This window comes from Thamnophis sirtalis, unplaced genomic scaffold, assembly GCF_051295495.1.
Source record: "Thamnophis sirtalis isolate CommonGarterSnake01/CBP01778 unplaced genomic scaffold, rThaSir2_p1.2 scaffold_13, whole genome shotgun sequence".
NCBI classification, from domain to species: Eukaryota; Metazoa; Chordata; class Lepidosauria; order Squamata; family Natricidae; genus Thamnophis; species Thamnophis sirtalis.
The window spans coordinates 1,138,887-1,161,984 of NW_028261393.1; the positions used below are offsets into that span (position 1 = coordinate 1,138,887).

The window sequence follows — 23,098 nt, forward strand, 5'->3', positions numbered from 1 at the left end:
CGTTGGCCAAGAGGCCACAACAACATCCCTGATTTTCTCCCTCTCTCTCTCTCTCTCTCTCTCCCTCCAGGCTAGCCCCAGCCCCAGCCCGGTGGGCTTTAGCCCTATGACCCCAGGGGCTCCTTCCCCAGGGGGCTACAACCCTCACACCCCAGGCTCTGGGATTGAGCAGAGCTCCAGCGATTGGGTCACCACTGATATCGAGGTCAAAGTGCACGACACGTACATGGACAGCCTTGTGGTGGGGAAGACCGGAGTCATCCGTAGCATGAATGTAAGTGGCGGGACAGCGGGGGTGAACCGGAAGTAGAAAAGGGTTTGGGCCAAGAGTCTAAAGTGGAAACCCCCAAAAGGAGGACATTTAGCAAAGGGGGGGGGGTCCTGTCTTTGAGTCTGGTTACTTCTGAGTCGAGGGCTCTCAATTCCACTACAGACGGCCCTTGACTTACGGGCCCCCATTGAGCCCAAGTGAACTTTGCCACATTTTATGACCGTTCTTGCCTTTGTTAAGTGAATCCCTGTCATTAACTTAAATCACACGGTTGCGAAGTGAATCGGCTTCCCCAAGCAGCCAGGTTTTGATCCCATGACGACCGAGATGCGGTCGTAAGTGTGAAAAGCACATCATCGGTCACTTTTCCCGAGTGCCGTTATAACTCTGAATGGTCGCTAAACGAATGGAGGACTACCTGTCATCCAGAAGGACCAATGTAGTGGCAGCCCAGGGGGGATCCCAAGGAAGGCCGGCTGTGTCTTCGCAACTAGCCCTCCCCGGCTCTTCTTCATCCCATTTCACATTGATCCAGCAGCCGAGGGGAGAGGATTCTGCTCTCCCCAGAGTTAGGTGAGCTTCCAGCTTTTCACCTGCGTGGTTTTCTTCTTTCTTCCCTCCCTCGTTTGCCCTGCTAGGGTGGGATGTGTTCGGTCTACGTCAAGAAATGTGAAAAGGTGGTCAGCATTTCAAGCGAACACCTGGAACCTACCACCCCTACCAAGAATGATAAGGTAGGTCGAAGCTTTCTCCACCAGGCAGCCTTCGGTTGGTCTGTCTGACTGTCTGTCTATCATCTATCTAATCCATCCATCCATCCACTCAACTTTGTCTCTATCTATCTATCTATCTATCTATCTATCTATCTATCTATCTATCTATCTATCTATCTATCTATCTATCTTCTACCTAATCCATCCATCTATCCAGTCAACTTTGTCTGTCTGTCTTTCATCTATCTAATCTAATCCATCCATCCATCCATCCATCCATCCATCCATCCATCCATCCATCCATCCACTCAACTTTGTCTCTATCTATCTATCTATCTATCTATCTATCTATCTATCTATCTATCTATCTATCTATCTATCTATCTATCTACCTACCTACCTACCTACCTACCTACCTACCTACCTACCTACCTACCTACCTACCTACCTACCTACCTATCTATCTATCTATCTATCTATCTATCTATCTATCTATCATCTATCTTCTATACCTAATCCATCCATCTATCCAGGCAACTTTGTCTGTCTGTCATCTATCTAATCTAATCCATCCATCCATCCATCTATCATATATTTAAGATGGGTCTGTCTGTCTGTCTGTCTCTCTCTATCTACCTATCTACCTATCTATCTATCTATCTATCTATCTATCTATCTATCTCTAATCCATCCATCCATCCAGTCAACTTTGTCTGTCTGTCTGTCTATCATCTATCTATCTATCCATCCATCCATCCATCCATCCCATCTATCCATCTATCTCTATCATCTATCAATCTAATCTAATCCATCCATCCATCCATCCATCCACTCAACCTTATCTGTCTGTCTATCTCTCTATCATCTACCTAATCTAATCTAATCTACCTGTGGCTGCTGCTCTCTGTGGCTGCCTTGGAGCAAAAGGCTCGGGGAAGCCTCACTTTTTAGCCAGGCAGCTCTGAGTTTCCTCCTGCCTTGCAGGTCAAAGTCCTCTTGGGAGAAGACCGCGAAGCAACGGGGATGTTGCTGAGCATTGATGGGGAAGACGGCATCGTCCGCATGAACCCAGAAGAGCAGCTCCGAATTCTCAACTTGCGCTTCCTGGGCAAACTCGTAGAAGCTTAGAACAGTGCCGAGAACAAGAGTGGGGTGTGATTAGGGGGCTTGGTTACGTTTTCTTCCCTCTTTTTTCCCACGTAGCCGGTTTCCTCCCGACTGCATCCCAAGGCTTTGTACAGATTTGCTCCAGAGGAAGGTTTATATTTTTGGGGGTGCGTGTACGAGTTTCTTCCTGCCGCCTGTTTTCCCCCAGCGCTGCGGGTGACTGCTTGGGTGAGGGACAATCTAGCCATGGTGTTATGAAGAAGAGCTGCCTCCAGTGGAGCACCGTGCCCTGCCATCCCCCCCCCCCCTCTTCTGTAGCACTTTATGGCCTCTTCGGCACCACAACATCCAACCTGTAGCTTGTTTTAATAAAAGCATCTCAAAGATCCCATATTGTAAATTCCTACTTACAGAAATCTTGGAATTTTTGTCTTGTCTGTCTACCTTACTTACTGACTTATGCAGGTAGTTCTTAGCTTAAAACCCAAAATTTATGATGCCGAGTTTTGACCCATTTTGTATTGTATTTGTATTTTGTATTTAATAAATTTATAGGCCACCCAATCCCGAAGGACTCCGGGCGGCTTACAGAAAGTAAATTTTAAAAAACATAAAGAATTTAAAAAAAAAACAGAAGAAATTTTACGACATTTCTTGCCACTTTTGTTAAGCGAATCACTGCAGGTGTCAAGTAACGTGGATATGAAGTGCATCTGGCTTCCCCATTATCAGAAAGTGGCAGGACAGTCATAAATATGAGTCAGTTTCCAAGTTTTGATCATGTCACGGTGGGGATGCTGCAACCATCATAAGTGAAAAACAGTACTAAGTCACTTGCAATTGACTAAATGAACTGTTGTAAGTCAAGGACTATCCATTTTTCTCAACTAGGGCAATTCTGGCGAACTTATAATCAAAGCAATAAGATAAAAATTTTTAATTTAAATTAATAAGTATTTATGTACAATAAGCGCTAACTGTGCTTATTGTACGGCTCTATCCTGTGAAAATCGAGGGTTTTCTTTTCAGTTTTTCTTTTTAAAGGCACGTGTCTTGCTCTTCGCACGTGCTTTGCTGTCCGGCTCTTTAACCTTGTCACTTTCCGGGAAGACCAGTAGGGAAGAAAAGGTCCCGCCCTTTCGCGTTCTAGCCAATGGGAACTCCGGCCGCTTATTTCAATACGAAAAGCTTCGCGGGTCTTCACGCCCCCTTGAGTCGCGATTGGTCAGAGAAACCTGGGCGGCGTAGAGCTGGCTCGCGGATTGGGTACCATCACAGATCCTGCTTTTGTGATTGGTCGAAGGGGCGGGCAAGTCCGGCTCCGCAAATATGGATGCTGCGGAAGGAAAGGACTCCTTCCGCTTTTCGCTCTCTGATTGGCCGCTTCCTTTTCCCTCCACCCCCCCCCCGCCGAAGCGCGCCCCCGACACCCCCCCCGCCCCCTCGCTCCTGATTGGGCAAGGGCCGACGCAGGCGCGAAAGGCGCCCCCGAGCAAAAATGGCCGCGGTGGTGGCGGCCGCTCGTGTCCTGTCTGAGGCGGCGCTGACGGGCGGGCTGCGGGCGCTGCGGGGCGGCGGCGGGGGCTGCCGGAGGTGGAAGCGGGGCGGCGCCTGGGCGCTGCCCGGTCGGACGTGGTGTTCGGGGGCTCCGCCGGGCGTCACTCCTCAGGCGAAGGCGGCGGGGCCGGGGCTGACCGGAGCCGTCCTGAAGGAAGTGGCCCAGCAGCAGAAGAAGGTGAGGGCCGGGCAGGCCAGGCCAGGCCGTCGGGGGCCGCCGCGACCCTCCCGTGGCGGTTGGACGGCCGTCACGGGGGCCTCCGCAAGGGTCAGGCCTCAGGGGTCGGGGAGCCCGGGTTGGGGCCTCCGGCCTCGCCTGCTGGAAGCTCGGAGGGTTAATCATAGGTGAGGCCAGTGCAGAAGGGGCAGCCCAGACGCCCACCGGCCTTAGTGGGAGCTCAGAGCTTCAGGGAGCATCAGAGTTGAAGTCCTGAGTTGGGCATCCCTTCATTCAAAAATACAGGCAGTCCTCGACTTACAGCCATTCGTGTAGTGACCAAAGCTACAATGGCCGTGAAAAAAAGTGATTTATATCCGGTTTTCCCACTCACGACCCTTGCCAGAGCCTCATGGTCACATGATCAAAATTCAGCCGTTTGGCAACTGATTCATAATTACGACGGTCGCAGCGTCCCCGGGGTCACAAAGAAGCTACCTTTGCCGACCTTCCGACAAGCAAAGTCAACAGGGAAGCCAGATTCACTTTACAACTCCACTGGGGTGTGTGTGTGAAAATGACATGACGGTTTTTCACGCTTACAACCGTTGCGGTTGGCTGTGTGAGAACGGCGGTCACATGAACCATAATTTGGCCGTTTGGCAACTGGTTCATATTTATGATGGTTGTAGTGATCATGTGATCACGGGATCCCTGAAAAGCAAAGTCAATGCGGAAGCCAAATTCACTTATCAACTGTCTTACTAAATAGCTGCAAGGATTCACTTAATGATGATAAGGAAGATTGTGAAATGAGGCAGAAATCACTTAACAACTGTCTCACCACCTAAAATGTTGGCCTCAATTGTGGTCATAAGTGGAGGACTACCAGTACATGGTTTATGCAGTTGTGCCTTGCCTCCATTTACGCTTTTCTCTCTCTCTCTCCCCCTCCAGTCAACGGGAGAAGAAGATGGAAAAGGCTCCGATGAACAACAAGAGAAGACAAAAAAGCAGAATCCTGCCTATACAAAGAGACTGCTGCAGATAGTAGGCCTTCTTGGAGCTGGCAATGGCGTAGCAATTATCTACATCTTTGGTAAGTCAGCTTCCAGCCTATAATTTCATGGCAAGCCCAAGATAAAATCAGTACCGGTCAGTGCATTGTATCGAAGTTCTGTTCTCTGGCCTATGATCATTACCACAATCTGAATTGTTGTAGTTGTACCCTGGGGCCAGGCCTCTGCATAATATCTTCCAGTTAACAGTGTGTGGGTTGATGGAGTTGATGTTCTGTTTCTGTTTGAAATCAAACAATACACGACAGTGCTCTGAAGGTGAAGAATTGAACAGTTTATTGCCAAGATGGTTGTTTTAAGTCTTTAAGATACTGGTTGGGTCCTGTTTGTTGGCATTAGTGATTCTTTGGTCAGTCCAGAAGGTTGATTGATGGGAAGAATTGTATGTAGTTTTATTTCTCTATCCTAAACCTAGTTCCGTTACTGCTAGGAAGTGTGATGGGATGAGATCCTCAAGATTCATGTGCACATCTCCCCAGGCTATTAAATGGCTCCCTATTTCTCATTGTTGACAAATATTTCTCATTCTTTCACTCACTCATTCACCCTCTCTCTTTTTTCATCAGGTCGTAATTCCATGGATGAAAATGGTGGGAAGGTAGGATGCTTTTATTATCTAAAGGAAGTTTGCTTGTTAGCTAGGTGGCTGCCACTAGAGGTCGTTCAGTGTTCAGAAGATGCTGGGCAGTCTAAAGTCAGATGTTGTAGCCTGTTTTATCAGAAGCACAGAGAAGATTAATTTGAGCTCCAAATAAGTTTAGTGTTGGTAAAAACTGACTAGGAAAAGCAAGCGATGAAATGTGATGAAAGCATCACAAGGAGTATATATCAATGTAGAGCAGGCGTGTCTAACCTTGGCAACTTTAAACTTGTGGACCCCAACTCCCAGAATTCCCCAGCATGGGGAATTCTGGAAATTGAAATCCACAGATCTTAAAGTTGCCAAGGTTAGACCACTCTGCTGTAGAGAAAAACTCCTTTGCACGCAAGCTTCCAAAATAGCAGTCACCTGTTTTTCATTACTGTGGTTGGTCCTTTAGATGGCAGCAGTCCTGAAAGGCCACAACTGGGAATGGAAGTTTTTCAAGATCACCAAGAGACCTTGATTAGACTTCAGCCCATTTATTCCATGTTGACATCCAGCGTTCTAGCGCTGGCCTTGTGCAGTGAGCGTGGCAGAAATTGCTGAGCTCCAAAAATAACAGCTCAAACTCCCAACCTCAAATCTGCCCGCTCAGCAGTCCTAGCAGGACTTCACAGTTGCAAAGAGAAAGAAGGAGGTTGTGTGAGCGGTGACTCTCTTAGTGGCATGTTTGCAATGTTCCAGTTTCGTTACAATGGCACTGAAAAAAGTGACTGACAAGCAGGAATAACTGCTGCAGCATCTCCAGGGAGGCATCATCAGAATTCAAGCACTTGGCAACCAGCGTGTCTTTACAATGGTGGCACTGTTTGTGTGTGTGGGTGTGTGTGTGTGTGTATGACAAGATCACCATTTGCAACCTTCCCAGCCAGCTTCAACAAGCAGAATCAATGGGGGAAAGCCAGGTTCACTTAACGACTGTGTTGATTCACTTAACAAACACTGTGATTTGCTTAACAATGGCAAAAAAAGATCTTAAAATCAGGCCTCACTTACCAAACAAAGTGTTGCTTAGTTCTGGAAATTCTGGTCCCATTGTTGCATTTGCATGTTGAGGACTACCTGTAATTTCTTCGCTTAATACATTATCGTAAAAGAAAAACGGCTACCGGTATTTTCTTATTTATATTTTATTTGTATCCCCTTTTTAGTATTTTTAAAAATTTAACTCAAAGCAGTGAACATATCTCATACGCCTTGCTTCTCCTATTTTCCCTCACCACAACAACCCTGTGAGGCAGGTTCGACTGAGAGAGTGATAGGCCCAAAGTCACCCACCTGGCTTTCATGCCTAAAACAGGACTAGAACTCACCGTCTCCTGCTTTGTAGCCTGGTGTCTTAACCACCAGACCAAGCTGCTACTCTTATACTTTCCTGAACAATCTGTGATGATTTGTTCCTCATTTTTGTAGCTTTTATATCCCCCCCACACACACACTAGCAAATACCCATGCCTCCTTTTACAAAATATGCTCCGTTTCTCCTCATCCCGATTCCGAACAAAATATGTGCAACTTGCAAAATAGCCAGTTGTGACTTGGAACAGGGAAAAACGCTTCCCTTTCACGGAGTACAGAATGTAACCAGGCCAGCTTCCCAAATCTCTTTTGTGCCACCGAGACAATATTTGGGTGACGATTTCCCGTGACATGATAACTCAGCCCTCAGCCTAGGACAGGTCATGAGGAAAGGTCTGAAGCCAAGTTCCCACAGATGTTTTTTGGTCCTGATTACAGCAGGCACATGTTGCCAGGGATGTGTGAAAGGGGGCTGATGGGTGCTTGATGTACCTGTTGTCATGGGGGCGGGGGCACTAAGAGGGAAGGGCGTGTTCGTCAGGGGAACGCTACACGTTTGCTAATGAGGCTGTATTTGCTTGAGAAAGTTTCTTTCAGGATAACATTTTGTCCAGATGTGGGGTTGTTCTTTCATGGGTGAATTTCAGGGAAACAATGTCCTTAGCCTTTTGTTCAGCACTATAGAACTATAGATGGAAAGAGGGATGTGCTTAAAGTTGATACTATGCTTGTCCATTCTGCATTATTCAATAATTTTTTTAATCTTAACAAAATATTAGGTCAGTAGTGACTGCAGCTCGGTCTATGGTCTGATCCTGGCATCAATACAGAAGGGAGAGGTTTTTTGTATTCATTATCCTTTCTGTCTTTCACCTGATCCAGTCTAGTTTCTTATCGACATTGTTGAAATGCACACACACACACACAAAATAAAATACCACAATAGAATTCAGCCTGTGTGCATAAATGCCCTCCCCACCCCCTCAGCAAAAATTATGTACAAAACGTTGCAGCCTAAATCTTTAAGCATCTTTTTTTTATAAAAGGTATTTATTGTTGAGCAGGGAAATGCAGGCAGCTTCTGCAGTTGTACAGCGCTTCTACGTTTTAAAATTTGTGATCTGCCTTCTCTATTTATTTCCCCAAGTTGGTGCTTTCTAAACTTGTCTGGGGTGTCAGCATCTGGATTCTGCAACCGGCACACTTATCTTACAGGGGTCATTTTTTAATTGTTGGTTCCTAAAGAGATGCTCTCCGGTGCCCTTCGTGTGAATTGCAAGCCACGCGGATGAGGGGAGATTCTTTTGATCTGTAGCACAAGTCCCAAGTGCCCTTGAAGGAAACAAAGTGTGAATTGCTAGTGGCCTTACACATCCCTGAGGCATTTTGAACGGCAGACTTAAAATACACCCACCCACTATCTCTAACACCTCTTTTAAGGCCCCGATTTCCTGATTGCCTTTCTCTATACTGGCAGCTTTGAAGTTAGAAGCTGCCGTTCTTCACCTTGTTGTAAACAACAACCTGAATTATCCTCGGAGGTGAGGACATCATACTGCACTATCCCAGAGGAAGAGAGGACTTCTTAAATCACCCTGGGTGAATGACCCTTCTCCCCCAGCCCCCCCATCAGTCACCCAAACCTGAACACGTTCCTTTCATGCTGCCCCGGGCCTTGGTTTCCTCTCACCGTTATGGGCTTTGGGTCAGCTTATGGCCGGCACATGCCATCTGCTTTGGGTTGTTTGCGCTAACAAGCACAATTCCAGCACAATTGGCAACTGTCTGTGAAGTCTCCGTGGGGAGGAAGCAGGTTGGAGCACGGAGCCCCTGGCTTGGCTCTTTCCCCTTGAATGCAGGCAAAGTCTATTCGATTTACTTATTTGGATCCCGGCTTTATTCTTTTGACAAAAAATATCCCCCCTTGTGAGTGTTGTTTGAGGTGGGCTGGGCTGAGAGTGAGAGACTGGGGGGACTCATCCAGCCAGCTTTCCTGGCTAAGGCGGGACTCAAACTCACCGTCGCCTGGTGACTGGCACAAAGTCATGCATAAGGCAGGACTAGAACTTCCCATCTCCTGGTGATTGGCCCAAAATCACCCAGCCAGCTTTCTTGGCTAAGGCACAGGACTTGATCTTAACTTTCTCCCCCTTTCTAGCCTGATGTCTTAACTACCCTCACGTTGTGGTGACCCAACCCATCCCCAGTGCATAGTTACAAATGTTTGGCTTTTAAGTGGACTTTCTCTCCCCCCCTCCCCTTTCAAAATCAAATTTTAAGAAGGGAGATCTGTGTCGCAACAATTCCTCGTGAAACCTCTATTTTTCAGCTCCTTATGTCCCCATTATGTTTTGGATAATTAGTAGATGTTTGGTAGTCCAGCTCAATTCCCCTAGAATTCTCTTGTTAATATGAGAGGTAATTACAGCGTTAGCTAGAGCAGGGGGTAGTCAAACCTTTTTATACCTACCGCCCACTTTTGTATCTCTGTTAGTAGTAAAATTTTCTAGCCGCCCACCAGTTCCACAGTAATGGTGATTTATAAAGTAGGGAAGTATCTTTACTTTATAAAATTTATAAAGCAGAGTTACAGCAAACCCTTACCGCCCACCATGAAAGCTGGAACGCCCACAAGTGGGCGGTAGGGACCAGGTTGACTACCACTGAGCTAGAGTAGGTAAAGAACTTACATAAGTTACTCTCTTATAGAAGTGGGCGTAGAACATTCTCTTCCATTGGTAGCTTATCTCAAATAGTCTTTAAGTTGGACCTGCATAAGTGTGTCTCCACCCTGAGCCCCTCTTTTGGGGGGGAAAGCCAAGGGGCCGGATGTCTAGAATTCCTACAAATGGCCTTGCTTTGAAGTAGCCCCCTGCCTCTCCCCGCCTGCCTGCCCCTTTCCGTCCTGCTCCGGGGCCATAAGAAGGCCCCTTTGGTTTGGCTAATGACCCTTTTTCAGGCTGCCTGTCGCATTCATGCGAATGGCCACAGTGAGGCGTGATGGCAAATGTGCCTGGTCTGAGGGCCCCGGCTGGCACACTTCACAACTGCCCGCAAGTCGCATGGCATCGCCTGGGCTCAGGGGGACCCCGTCTAGGCCCATTTCGGCCTAAGTGGTTGCAAAAGGGGCTCCGGCTTTGATCTTCCTTTCTTTCCCACGCTTTCCTTTGGCTTCCGTGCGTTGAGAAGTGTGGGGCCGCTCAAAAGAGGCTTCTTGATCTTTTTTTATTACAAATTTCCTTTCTCACTCTCCCCATTTGCATTGATCTCCCGGCCTCAGTCTTGGAAACAAAATGTTGGCAGCTTCTGAAAAGCTGTGCTTAAGGCCGTGTAAGTGAGCCACCCTGGGAAAATTCTGAAGAACCTTCTGCTTCTTAGTACCTTTATTGCCTCTTGGACATTTGGGGAGAACGCCTTGATATCGTTCTCAAGGAGAGAGGCAACCTGGAAATTAAAGAGACACTTCTTAACAGTCAGGACAATTAACCAGCGGGACGGCTTGCCACCAAACGTTGTAGGTGCTTCATCGCTGGAGGTCTTTAAGGAGAGGCTGGAGAGCCACCTGTCTGAAGTGGGATAAGATCTCCTGCTTGATCAGGGGGCTGGACTGGAAGACCTCCAAGGTCCCTTCCAGCTCGATTCTGATTCTGCGTAGGGACCTGAGTGGTGTGTTCCTGGCCCTTTCTTTTATTTGGGGCTGGCGTTTTGGAACCTCGTGTCCTTTCTGGTTGTTGGAGAAGACTCTTGAGGGTCCCCTGTTCTTCAAGGAGATCCAATCAGTCGATCCGAAAGGAAATCAACCAGGAGAGATCCTGGTGCTGAAGCTCAAATACTTCAGCCACCCAATGAGAAGAGAGAACTCCTTGGAAAAGGAGTTGGGAGAGACGGAAGGCGAAAGGAGAAGGGGACGGCAGAGGAGGAGATGGTTGGATATAGTGTCATCGATGCAATGAACGTGGATTTGGGCAAACTCCGGGAGGCAGCGGAGGACAGAGGGCCCTGCGGTCCCTTGTTTTCAAAGAGCTGAACACGACTGAGCAACCATGACAATGAAATCCTTTCTCGCCCTCTTAGAAACTCCTGTGTTCAAGAGCCTGTTTCGTTTGGCAGATGTGGGCCTCTGGAGGGAGGACTGCAGTGTCTCTCTCTCTCCAGGTGGGGCCGTTGGGCTTCCAAAGTCTTGACTGAAATGTGGGTAGAAAGCAGAGAACGACATTCCCTGGAAATGAAAGCTGACTTGCCAGGGAGATTCGCCTTCCGCACGGCTGCCTCTTTCCTGAATTCAACCAGGCCCCTCTGGGCTTCCAAGTGCACGTGTCCCTAGAACAGTGTTTCTCAACCTTGGCCACTTGAAGACGTCTGGACTTCAACTCCCAGAATTCCCCAGCCAGCATTCGCTGGCTGGGGAATTCTGGGAGTTGAAGTCCAGACGTCTTCAAGTGGCCAAGGTTGAGAAACACTGCCCTAGAAAACCATTTTATCCGGATGGCAGGGAGGGCAGTGGGGACAGACAATGCCTTCCAGGGCCCAGTGTTTGCAGGGAAGAGAGACGGTTTTTTTCGGTTGAAATACTTCTCAGCTGCATGGAATCCCTTGTTGACTGTGCTCCGGTCTCCCTGCCTGGATCCTGCATTCCAGATCACGTGGCCCCGGGGATGCTGGCCCCGGTTATAAGTTTGTGAAACATTCCCAGGTCCCTTTAATTTCAGTGCCTAAACAAATGGCCGCAAGTCGAGGAGTCCCCGCGTGGTCCTTTTGTGAGTCTTTCTGGCTTTAGAGCAGCAGAAGAGAAACCGGGAACCCTCAATTCTGGCCCAATGGAGGGGCCCCGTTTCCCTCCAGACGGCATCTCTGCAGCAGCTCCACATGCCCTCCGCTTAACAAGTTTGCAGATGAACCCACTTTGGACACGGGTCAGTTGGGTAAATCTGGCAGCGGTGGCTGGATTTGGTTAAGGAGGGTGGGAGGGGAAGAGCCCCCCCAGGCAGCTGCCATTGTGTGGCCCGACAGTGCCTGTTCTCCATTGTCAGCCTCAGTTTCCTGCCCTGTCAAGTTAATGCTCCGTCGCCTGGAACAAAGCAGGCCGGGCCTTGGGCTCTCACTGGTGCATTTTACCGGCTCTTCCTTCCGCCTCGCTTTTACATAATCCGAAATTTCGCGGCCAAAGAAGTAAAGCAGAACAATGGCTGGTGAGCTGGCGTGTGTCCCTCAGCCAGGGATTAGCTCGGTTTCACGCGGCCTTTGGTCCAGGAGCCTTTGGGAAGGTAGAGCCCGAGACGATTAAAACCATCTTGTAAAAATGATCTGCCGTGGGATTGATCCCAGCGGAGGAGTTTTAGAAGCCACCGGGATTTCTTGAAAGGGTTTTGCAGTTTAAGCCAACAGCTGCTTTCCTTCTGCACCTGTAGCTGAAAAGAATAAACTTCTTGCGGTCCTGATAGGATGGCTCTGTATTCACGCACTCATGCACGATCAGATGGGGTGTTTGTGAGGGCGGGGGGTGGGGGGGACACCATTGTTGTTTTAAGATCTATTAAGACCTATTGTCACTTTGTGTGGGTGAGTCTTTGGGGCTCAAACAGCTGGTGCTTTCAAACCCAGGCAGACTTGAAAGGCTGCATTGGCCAGCGAGTCTTCCTGGGCTCTGGGGAGAAGAGATGCTTCAGCCTCATTTCAGAACATTAGAGCGGGATTATTTTGACCCGAAGATTAACAGACTTTGCAAAGCTGAAATGCGGCACCATCCAAGTTGGCTGCGGGCAGATGAAATCTGTACTTGTGCAGTGCTGCTTAGCAAACTGGCCACCCCTCCGCTGTCTTTTTTCCACTTTTGATTCTCGCCTCTTTTGGATCTGAATCAAATCGCGCCACCCTCAGTTGTAAAAGAGTAAAGGAAATACACACAGTAGTTGTGGGTAGGGTGAGAACGCGAAAAACCTTTGCGGTCTTTGAAATCGGTAAGAGAAATGGGGGATCCAGGCCTGTTCTAAAAGGGGCTGCCCGTTTTTTAAAAAAAATCTTGTGTCTCTTCTTCCTGCTCCCCCACTTGTTCATTCCTCTTGGGCAGGGGGTCTCCAAGCTTGGCAACTTTAAGACTTTGCAGACTTCAACTCCCAGAATTCCCCTGCCAGCACAGCACAGCTGCGAGTTGAAATTCACAAATCTTAAAAAGTTTCTGGCTGGGGAATTCTGGGAGTTGAAGTCCATAAGTTGCCAAGGTTGGCGAGCCCTGCTTTTGGTCCCCCCACTTTGGTGGGTCTGAGATTTGCAGGTGCTGATCCTCAGAAGGGGACCTCTACAGGGGGATGGCACGCACGCACCAACAAAATTGGCTCCTTGCTCCCGGCTTTCCGTGAGCCTTTTGAAACTTGGCAGCCTGGGAAGAATGGAATGACGTCATCCGTTTATTATGATGGCTGTGGTTGGCTTGCTTTCCTTTTGCCGTTTTTGGTTGCATATTGTTTGGTGACTGTGATTTGGTTGCTGGCCAACCAGTGGTAGGTGCCATTAACTATTTAGACCAGTGGTCTCCAACCGTGGCAACTTTAAGACCTGTGGACTTCAACTCCCAGAGTTCCTCAGCCAGCAAAGCTGGCTGAGGAATTCTGGGAGTTGAAGTCCACAGGTCTTAAAGTTGCCAAGGTTGGAGACCACTGATTTAGACCGGTGGTAAGAAATCCAAAGGACCTCTGTTTTTCGGCAGCTTTCGAACCTTTGGGTATTTGAGTGGCTCTTCTTAAGTTTTAACCTGAACACAAAATCAGCCTTCAGTTTAAGGCAGGCTAGGAAAAAGAAGTGATATTGAACAGAATAGAGCTGGGAGGGACCTTGGAGGTCTTCTAGTCCAGCCTCCCACTCAAGCAGGACAAGCTATTTCAGCTAAGTGACTGTCTGGTCTCTCCTTCAAAACCTCCAGTGATGGAGCACCCACGGTTTCTGAAGGCAGCTTCTGTTCTACCGATTAATTGTCCTGTCAAGAAATTCTTCCTCCCAGATTGCCTCTCTCCTGCAATCGTTTCCACCAGGGTCCGTCTCAAGGCGAACGAAGTTGGTCCAGTACATTGAAGGAGGTCTCCAGATGGGGCATCACCCTATAAAAGCTTCTTGGGCCGAGGGCCTGCATGATCTCCACTGGCTGGCTGGGGGACACGGAAGAGCCCTTTGCCACAACCGTCCAGTCTGGAGGTGTGAAGGCCATTTGGCTGGTGCACCAAAACTCATTCCTTGTGCAAACACCCAAGTTTTTTTTTTTTAATAGGGGTTGCTTGCTTCTGGAAGAAGACGGCTAAGGCCCCTCGCTCTGACCGGACACGTCCTTGTTCCTTCCCCAGGGCTGCTTGTGAGGGCATTGGGTGGAGGATTCTGCTCCCCCAAAATCCTTGTCCCTTTGGTAGATTGTGAAGATAGATAGATAGATAGATAGATTAGATAGATAGATAGATAGATAGATAGATAGATAGATAGATAGATAGATAGATAGATAGATAGATAGATAAGTTTATTTATATGCCGCCCTTTTCCCTGGGGGAACTCAGGGCGGCTCACAACTTAAAAGGGCGGGGGAGGAAGACAAACTTTTAACATATAAGACAATACATAATTAAAACACAACATTCATACCATTCGGGCGGGTTACAGTCTTAACCCCAGGCCTGACGGGATAGCCAGATTCTGAGGGCTGTGCGGAAGGTCTGGAGGATGGGGAGGGTACGAATCTCCATGGGGAGATCGTTCCATAGGGTCGGAGCTGCCACCGAGAAGGCTCTCCTCCGCGTGGTTGCCAGTCGACATTGACCGGCAGATGGAACTCGGAGGAGGTGAAGCCCAAGGCTCCGAGCTACCAAGGCTCACGGCTGCCCCAGGCTCACGAGTGGGTCTCTAGGAGGGGCTGCTCAGGAGCCCCCCCCCCCCGTCACCTGCCTTACATCCGAGCTCACCTGGACAAACCATTTCTTTTCCCCCCCAGAGCATTCGGTTCAGGTAGTCCTCGGCTTACGGCCACCACGGAACCCAACGTTTCTGTTGCTCAGTGAAACATTGGTCAAGTAAATATTGCCCCTTTTTGCACCCTTTCTTGCCACAGTTGTTAAGTGAGTCACTGCAGTTGTTAAGTGAACCTGGCTTCTCAGTCGAGGTTGCAAAAGTGGATCGCATGACCTGGCACGCTGCAACCGTCATAAATGCGAGTCAGTTACCAAGCACCTGGTTTTTGACCTTGTGACCATGGGGATGCTGCAATGGTCGTAAGTGTGAGAATCACGAGTCCCTTTTTTTAGTGCTGCCGTGACTTCGATCCATCACTATATGAACTGTTGCAAATCGAGGGCTACCTGTAGAGCAGTGTTTCTCAACCTTGGCAACTTGAAGATGTCCGGACTTCAACTCCCAGAATTCCCCAGCCAGCGAATGCTGGCTGGGGAATTCTGGGAGTTGAAGTCCGGACATCTTCAAGTTGCCAAGGTTGAGAAACACTGTCCTAACCACTGCTGGGGAATTCTGGGAGTTGAAGTCCGGACATCTTCAAGTTGCCAAGGTTGAGAAACACTGCTGTAGAGCATCTGCAGGAACCCTGGAGCAAGGCCTGGGTGGACTTCAACTCCCAGAATGTGCTATGCTGGCCGGGGAATTCTGGGAGTCGAAGTCCAGAAGTCTTAAAAGTGGCCAGGTTTGGAGGCCTCCGCCGTAAAGTTTTATTCCCTCTCTTTATGCATTCACACATTCATCTCCCATGCGTTCCTCTGTTTCCAGAGAGTCCTGGGGAACAGACAAAAGAGAGATCCTCTGTCTGGGGGTGAATTCCTGTCTTAGACGGAGGCATTGTTCCCCTCTCTCCCCTCCGTGTCTGAGTCTCCATCATATCCTGAGTTTTCTTCCCTTTCCTCCTTCTTCCCAAGTTCCGGGCTTCTGGAAGGAGGGCACTGGGCATGGGAATAAAACCATCCCCCAATCAGCCACGGCCTCCCACATCCCATCTTCCTTCCTGCCATCTGTTTTGACCCGGCTCAGCCTTCCGCTGACCTGTTTGCCTGGCCAGCGTGAACTCGGAGTCGCGAGGAACGTTTTGTAAATATGGAAGGAAGGAAATGAATGATAGCCGCTACCCGCCGGCCTCTCGCTCCGCCCTGAGCACCGCAGCCCTAAGCCAGCCCTCTCCCCGCTGAGTTCCCTCATGGTGTGACGAGGGCAGTTCAATCTGAGCACATCTGGAGGTGCCACATGGGTGGGAGAAGGCAGCTGCAGAGCCGGTTTGGTTTAGTGGTGAAGGCACCAGGGCTAGAAAGCAGGAGGCAGGGAGTTATAGTCCAGCCTTAGGCATGAAAGCCAGCTGGGTGACTTTAATCACTCAACCTTGGCAACTTGAAGATGTCCGGACTTCAACTCCCAGAATTCCCCAGCCAGCATTCGCTGGCTGGGGAATTCTGGGGAGTTGAAGTCCGGACATCTTCAAGTTGCCAAGGTTGAGAAACACTGCACTAGGGAACGGAGAGTTATAGCCCCACTTTAAGCACGAAGGCCGGCTGGGTGACTTTGGACCAGTCATTAGGTGAGTTCTAGCCCCACCTGAGAAAGCTAGCTAGGTGACTTTGGGCCAATTATCAGGAGGAGGTGGTGAGTTCTAGTCCTGCTTTAGCTATGGAAGCAGGCTAGGTGACTCTAGGGTAGTCACCAGGTGACTAGGAGTCCTAGTCCCACCTTAGTCATGAAATCCAGCCACGTAACCTAGCCAGTTCCCTATCTCAGCCCAACACACACACACACACCCTCCAGTGTTGTTATAGCGGAGAAAAGAGGAGGAGGAAGGAATATTAGGTAGGTTGACCTCCTTGAGTTATTTCTAAAAATAAAGGTGGGCTAGAATGAAATGAACAGTGTGTCTGTTGCTGTGTGTCTTGTGTTGTTCCCTCCTCCCAGCCCCCGTTTTGGGATACGCAGTGTCCCCTTGGCATCAAAATAAAGACAGGGTTTTCTCTCAAAAGCACCTTTGGGATAACTATGACCGGGATGACTGAGAATCTCCACAGATAAATTGTTTTTTCCCCTCTCTTTTTCTTTCAGATTCCTGATGAATTTGATGACGGTAAGTAGACAAGACCGGGGTTGAGTTGAGGGTCAAGAATGAGAGCGAAGGGATTGCCGAAGTACATCTAGAGTTGCCACCCTTATGCGAGGAAAACACAACTGGAATGTTTACTGCTTATTATTTGCAGTTGCAGAATTTAATCTCCCGGCTGCATTTCTTGAGAGCAAAAAAGAGAAATTATTTTTCAGCCGATCAATATCTTTCTCTATCTGAGCCCCTAGGCTGGGTCCGGCCGGCCTCCGCTGAATTGCGCTAGAAACTGCCCTGCGAAGGGATTAAGCTCTTTGAACCAGAAGCTGGGTCGCTGCAGCTGTGACCTGGTGCCCTCAGCTCTTAATCACCTTTTCAAAAACAACGAATATGCCTTTAACGTGGCGGGCAAGAAATAGCCGGAATCGCTTTTCCCCCTTGCCATCGGCTGCACAGCCAGGGGGGGTTTCTGCCCCCAAAAGCAACAGGCCCCCTTTTCAAAAGCAGGCGGGGGGGGCAGATCTTTGCAGGACAGGAAGCTCTGTCCCTCAAACCAGCTAGGGTCTCCCCCCCCCACTCCCACTCCCTCCTTGCCTGCCCTCGCACATAGCTGGAGGCCAACGTCCCTGGATAATGGGGAGGAACGGAGACCTTGGAGGGAGGGGGGGGCAGGGGGGCTAAAGCGTGTCACGAGCATTCCAGATGTCCCTCTGGGGAGAGAGGCAGCTGGGGAAGCCGTTCTGGGGGTCTTCGGAGGTTGCAGAGTCTCCTTTTGCAGCAGATCCTGCCACGGCTTCTCCCCACTTGGCCCTGCACGTGGGGGGGTGTTTCAGGCATCTTCCTTTGCTTTAAAGCCGGGGCCTCCCAACTTGGCAACGTTTTAAGCCTTGTGGACTTCACCTCCCAGAATTCCTCAGCCAGCCGAAGTCCACAAGTCTTAAAAGTTGCCATGTTGGAGACCCCCCCCTGCTTTCTAAGGTCTGGCGACCCCCTTAGATAAGAACTCTGGCAGTTGGAGTCCAGCCATCTCAAAGGCCCCCAAGGTTGAGCATCCCCAAGTTCACAAATGGCACAACTCTCCTTGGTTTAGTTTTAGTTTAGTTTTCACTTTATTTGTATGCCGCCCTTTTCCCTGGGGGGACTCAGGGCGGCTCACAGTTCAAAAGGGGGGGGGGGGGAAGGACAAACAATTTACAACATAAAGACACAACATCATTTAAGAACTCAACAGTCATACAATTCGAGTAGGGGTTAGAGTCTTTAACCCCAGGCCTGCCGGGATAGCCAGATTTTAAGGGCTGTGTGGAAGGTCTGGAGGGTGGTGAGGGTTCGAATCTCCATGGGGAGTTCGTTCCAGAGGGTCGGAGCAGCCACCGAGAAGGCTCTCCTCCGAGTAGTTGCCAGTCTACACTGGCTGGTTGATGGAATTCGGAGGAGGCCTAATCTATGTGACCTCAGAGTTGGTTGGAAGGAACTTCAAAGCTGGAAGGGGCTTCGGAGGTTTTATAGTCCAGCCCCCTGTTCAAGGCAGGAGCCTTATTCCATGCCAGTCAAGTGGTGGTCCTGTCTATTCTTGTAAAGGATGGAGCACCCCCATGGCTTCCGAGGAAAAGTCATTCCGCTGTCTAATGGCTCTCTCTTTCTCCTCCTAGATCGCGTCTCTCTTTTGTTAAGCTTCCATCCATTATTTCTTGTTGCAGTTCTATTAATTGTATAAAGGGAATGGCTCTTTTCATAATTCGAAATTCCACATTGGAGAATTCCCAATTTCTCTTTCCCCAGAAGTTGGGGGGGGGGGGGGGCTGCTGCGAAATCAAAAGGAAGAATCCAACCTGGGTTGGTCATCAGGACCCAGGGAATGCCAGCATGGGTCCAAAAGCTCGGAAGACAAAACCTGGTCTGAACCGGTGGCCGGCCCAGCTTGGATCCTGCCACATTGTCCTGGGATCCCACGTAGATCCATTTCGTTCTTAGGGAAGAGTCGTCGTATTCTCAGCTTTGGGAAGGGGAGGAGGAGGAGGGGGGCAGGAGTTGCCATGCGGGGCAGAGGGCCAGATGGAACCTGGCCGCGGCTTCCCCAAAGCAGATTGTGGTGGAACGCTTCGGGCAAGAGTGGGGAGGGGGGGGTCCTGGGGTGGATGGGGGGGGGGCTTCTTTGGGGGAGGCACAAAAGGCCGCCTTCCTCGGCTCCTTTCATCCAGGCATATGCGCTGACAGATTAAAAGGCATAGCTTCATTGTCATTCCCCCCTCTATAAATTCCCCACCCACCCCCGTGCCTTTCCCTTCCTTCCAGATTTTCAGCCAGCCCATCCCTCCTTGGTGGAAAAAGCTGACCACGTGGCAGGGAACCCCGGCTTGCTCTGGCCAGCCTCTCTCTTCCTTCTGGGGTTGTTTAATTCACAGAGGCCTGTAGGGAAGAATGAAAGAATCCCTTACTCAACCTGAGAGGTTATTTAGCTTTTCCTGCAAAAATCAGGAATGGGCCTTGGAGGTCTTCTAGTCCAGTGTTTCCCAACCTTGGCAACTTGAAGATGTCCGGACTTCAACTCCCAGAATTCCCCAGCAGTGGTTAGGACAGTGTTTCTCAACCTTGGCAACTTGAAGACGTCCGGACTTCAACTCCCAGAATCCCCCAGCCAGCATTCGCTGGCTGGGGAATTCTGGGAGTTGAAGTCCGGACATCTTCAAGTGGCCAAGGTTGGGAAACACTGTTCTAGTCCAACCCTCTGCTCAAGCAGGAAAACCTTATACCATTTCAGACAGGTGCCTGTCCAGCCTTTTCTTAAAACCTTCCAGTGATGAAGTGTGAGGGGAGAGCAGTCTTCCAGGATTTGAGGGGCTGCCACAAAGAGGATCTTCCAAAGCACCTGAAGGCCAGGGAAGAAACGATGGATGGAAACTGACCAAGGCAAGAACCAACCTGGAATTAAGGAGAAACTTCCTAAGAATGAGAACAATGAGCCAGTGGAACAGCTTGCCACCAGAAGTTGTGGTTGCTCCCAACACTGGAGGCTTTTAAGAAGAGTCTGGAGGGGCACCTGTTTGAAATGGTAGAGGCCCTCCTGCTTGAGCAGAGGGTTGGGCTAGAAGACCTCCAAGGTCCCTTCCAGCTCTATTCTGATTGATTCATGTCTCAATATTTGGGGTGGGGGTAGACAGGGTGCCTCTTCCCGGGATTCCACCATGGCACCCTCCAGTTGAGAGGAATCCTCGCCCCGCCCGCCTGCCCTCCTGTCCTCCTCCCGGCCCAGCTGCTCTGCTCCCATTACCATAACAATGCGCCCCAAATTACACCCCATTCAACAGGCCTCCTTTGATTGATTAACTTGGAGCTTCTGTTTGAATAACCCTGGCGGTTGAAATGGGGAAGCCGAAATCTCGGAGGGATGGTTAACAGGGCTGGTGGGAGGCTGCCCCGTCTCGCTCACACGCTCTTTCTTCCCCAGCCTGACCTCTGCTTAAGCAAGCTGGTCCTCGGAGAATCCTTGTATGTTTTTTTTTGGGGGGGGGTGTTAGCGCTGCAGCCCCACATATGTTCCAGCAACATCAGATGGTTTGGGGGGGGTGGGCAGAGGAGAAACCAGGTTGGAGCTGCAGCCTTGAGTAATCACTACTGATAAAGAATCCAGTCTTCAGCTCAGGAACTACAATATAGCGGTTAGACTTATATACCGCTTCATAGGGCTTTCAGCCCTCTCTAAGCGGTTTACAGAGTCAGCATATCGATCGTCCCCAACAACAATCCGGGTCCTCATTTTACCCACCTCGGAAGGATGGAAGGCTGAGTCAACCTTGAGCTGGTGAGATTTGAACAGCCGAACTGCAGAACTGCAGTCAGCTGAAGTAGCCTGCAGTGCTGCATTTAACCACAGTTCTAGTCCTACGTTAGGCATGGAAATCAACAGAGTGACTTTGGGCCAATCACTAGGAGACTGTGAGTTCTATAGCAATAGCAATAGCAGTTAGACTTATATCCCGCTTCATAGGGCTTTCATCCCTCTCTAAGCGGTTTACAGAGTCAGCATATTGCCACCCACAGTCTGGGTCCTCATTTTACCCACCTCAGAAGGATGGAAGGCTGAGTCAACCTTGAGCCGGTGAGATTTGAACCGCTGAACTGCAGATAACAGTCAGCTGAAGTCGCCTGCAGTGCTGCACCCTAACCACTGCACCACCTCGGCTTATACAATTGCCCCCAAATGTACTTCTCTTTCTCTCTTCCTTCCTTCCTTCCTTCCTTCCTTCTGGGGACTCACAGGTAGACCTCGACTCTCGACCACAATCGGGATCGTTATTTCCTTTGCTAAGCAAGGCCGGTGTTAAGTGAGTCGGTCCTGATTTTTGCAACCTTTTTCCCCACGGTGGTTAAGTGGATCGCTGCTGCAGTTTTAAGTGGGCCGAGCAGTCATTAACGAATCCGGCTTCCCGCCTTGGCTTTGCGTCTGATGGATGGCCACAAATGTTTTAAGTTTAATAAACTTATATGCCGCCCAATCCCGAAGGGCTCCGGGCCGGCTTACGTAAAAGACAATTTGAAAAGTACTAAAAAGTATTTAAAAAAGTAAAGAAAACAAAGCAGGTTAAAAACACAACACACTCATGGCGATCACACAACCCCCGGGACGCTTCAACTGTTGTAAATGCATATCAATTGCCACGCCCCTGAATTTTGGTCACATGACCACAGGGAGGTTGCAGTGCTCCTAAAGTCATGTCGCCTTTTTTATAGCACCCTTGTAACTTGGAATGGCCAATGGTGGTACATCTAGGATTTGTGTTTTGATTCCACTTGAAACCACAAAGCATAAGTTTTGTGCTTTGGAAGTAGCTGTAAATGCATCGGCCCCCTCACTCCCTGCCCGGAAAAACTCCTGCTTAAAAAGCAGAAACCGCACTGCTGGTTTTCGAGGGCATTGAAATGGATTTCTTGTAGCTTGAACTGCAGTTCAGAGGATTGGGACCAGCTTCCCTTGTTACATGCCAGCACCCAGGAGCGAAAAGCGAGTGGGACTGGGTGCCTGTCGGACGACATGTAGAGTTTTTATCTGCAGAGTAACGGCTCTGGGATCCAGGTCCCATCAGCCACGGGAGAGGTGCTTTCCCTGGTTCTGCAACAAGTTTTCTTCCCTTTGGCTTACAGATGTGGTGATCCTTCAACAGCTGCGAAGGTCGTACAAGTATTTCAAAGATTATAGTCAGGTGAGTTTCCTCTTCCATACATTTTGGGGGATTTTGGAACTGGAGTGTCCAAACATGGCGACTTTTAAGACTTGTGGACTTCAATTCCCAGAATTCCCCAGCCAACCTGCGCAGTCCACAGATCTTAAAAAGCCAAGATTGGACAACACTCTTTTTTAGAATTTTTTTCCCCAAATGAAAACCGACACCATAATGAATTCATATGCAAGTTTGGCTTTAAAGCTTTCTGGTCTCCTACCCAATCCTGGTGAATTTTTTTCCCCCCTCTTGGTCCAAACTAGGGATAAAAACATAGCATCCCACTCTTTCCCCCCAACCCGTTCTGGCTCTTGGCCTCTTCTGACGGCCTCGATTTCTTTTTCCAGATGATCATGGAGCCCACCAGCCCTAAGTTGCTGCCGGATCCCTTGAAGGAACCGTATTACCAGCCGCCTTACACCCTGGTCATCGAACTCACCGATGTCCTCCTGCACCCTGAATGGTCGGTCTGTATCCTTTCCAGGAATTGGGTTTGGGGGCAGCGCATTCCCCTCAGAGCCAGGGGGCACGGCAGGGCACTTGGTTGACACTCTGCCCCACCTATCAGCAGTTTGAATTGTGTGCTTTTCTTGCAGACGTTTCATTGCCAAACTAGTTAACATCATCAGGGTTAGAAGGGAGCAGGCTGATTTTACCTGGTTAATGAAACGTCCGTAAGAAAAAGCGCCAGAGTATCTGCCGGGACTGATGGGGTTTAGTTGATAATCGTCCTTTCTGCCTAGCTTTCTCTCAAGGCCTCTCTTCTCTCTCTCTGTCCTGTCCTCAGTTAGTGACCGGCTGGCGCTTCAAAAAGAGGCCGGGCATCGACAACCTCTTCCAGCAGTTGGCGCCTCTCTACGAAATCGTCATTTTCACCTCGGAGACGGGCATGGTGAGCGCTCCAGGGATGGGCCCTGCCAGCTGGCCAAGCGGTGCTCCGATCTTCTTCTTCTTCTCCCCCATTTGAAAGAGGCTTTGAGTGTGCAGAAAATGAACTTGTCC

General features: G+C 49.5%; 2 protein-coding genes across 2 annotated transcripts in view; both read left to right on the forward strand.

Moving 5' to 3' along the window:
* Nucleotides 1-72: 72 nt before the first annotated feature.
* SUPT5H (SPT5 homolog, DSIF elongation factor subunit) lies at nt 73-2,479 on the forward strand. The gene is made up of 3 exons (XM_087728124.1): nt 73-274; nt 910-1,005; nt 1,969-2,479. Exons 1-3 carry the CDS (start codon nt 107-109, stop codon nt 2,110-2,112), a joined length of 408 nt encoding a protein of 135 aa, XP_087584250.1. The 5' UTR covers nt 73-106; the 3' UTR covers nt 2,113-2,479.
* A 1,080-nt stretch (nt 2,480-3,559) lies between these two features.
* Nucleotides 3,560-23,098, forward strand: part of TIMM50 (translocase of inner mitochondrial membrane 50) — a 28,707-nt gene continuing 9,168 nt past the window's right edge. The window contains exons 1-7 of the mRNA XM_087728120.1: nt 3,560-3,826; nt 4,763-4,904; nt 5,451-5,482; nt 16,883-16,904; nt 22,020-22,078; nt 22,444-22,563; nt 22,884-22,988. Of these exons, the coding sequence (XP_087584246.1) occupies nt 3,590-3,826; nt 4,763-4,904; nt 5,451-5,482; nt 16,883-16,904; nt 22,020-22,078; nt 22,444-22,563; nt 22,884-22,988 (717 nt within the window). The 5' untranslated portion in view covers nt 3,560-3,589. The remainder of the gene's footprint in view (nt 3,827-4,762; nt 4,905-5,450; nt 5,483-16,882; nt 16,905-22,019; nt 22,079-22,443; nt 22,564-22,883; nt 22,989-23,098) is intronic.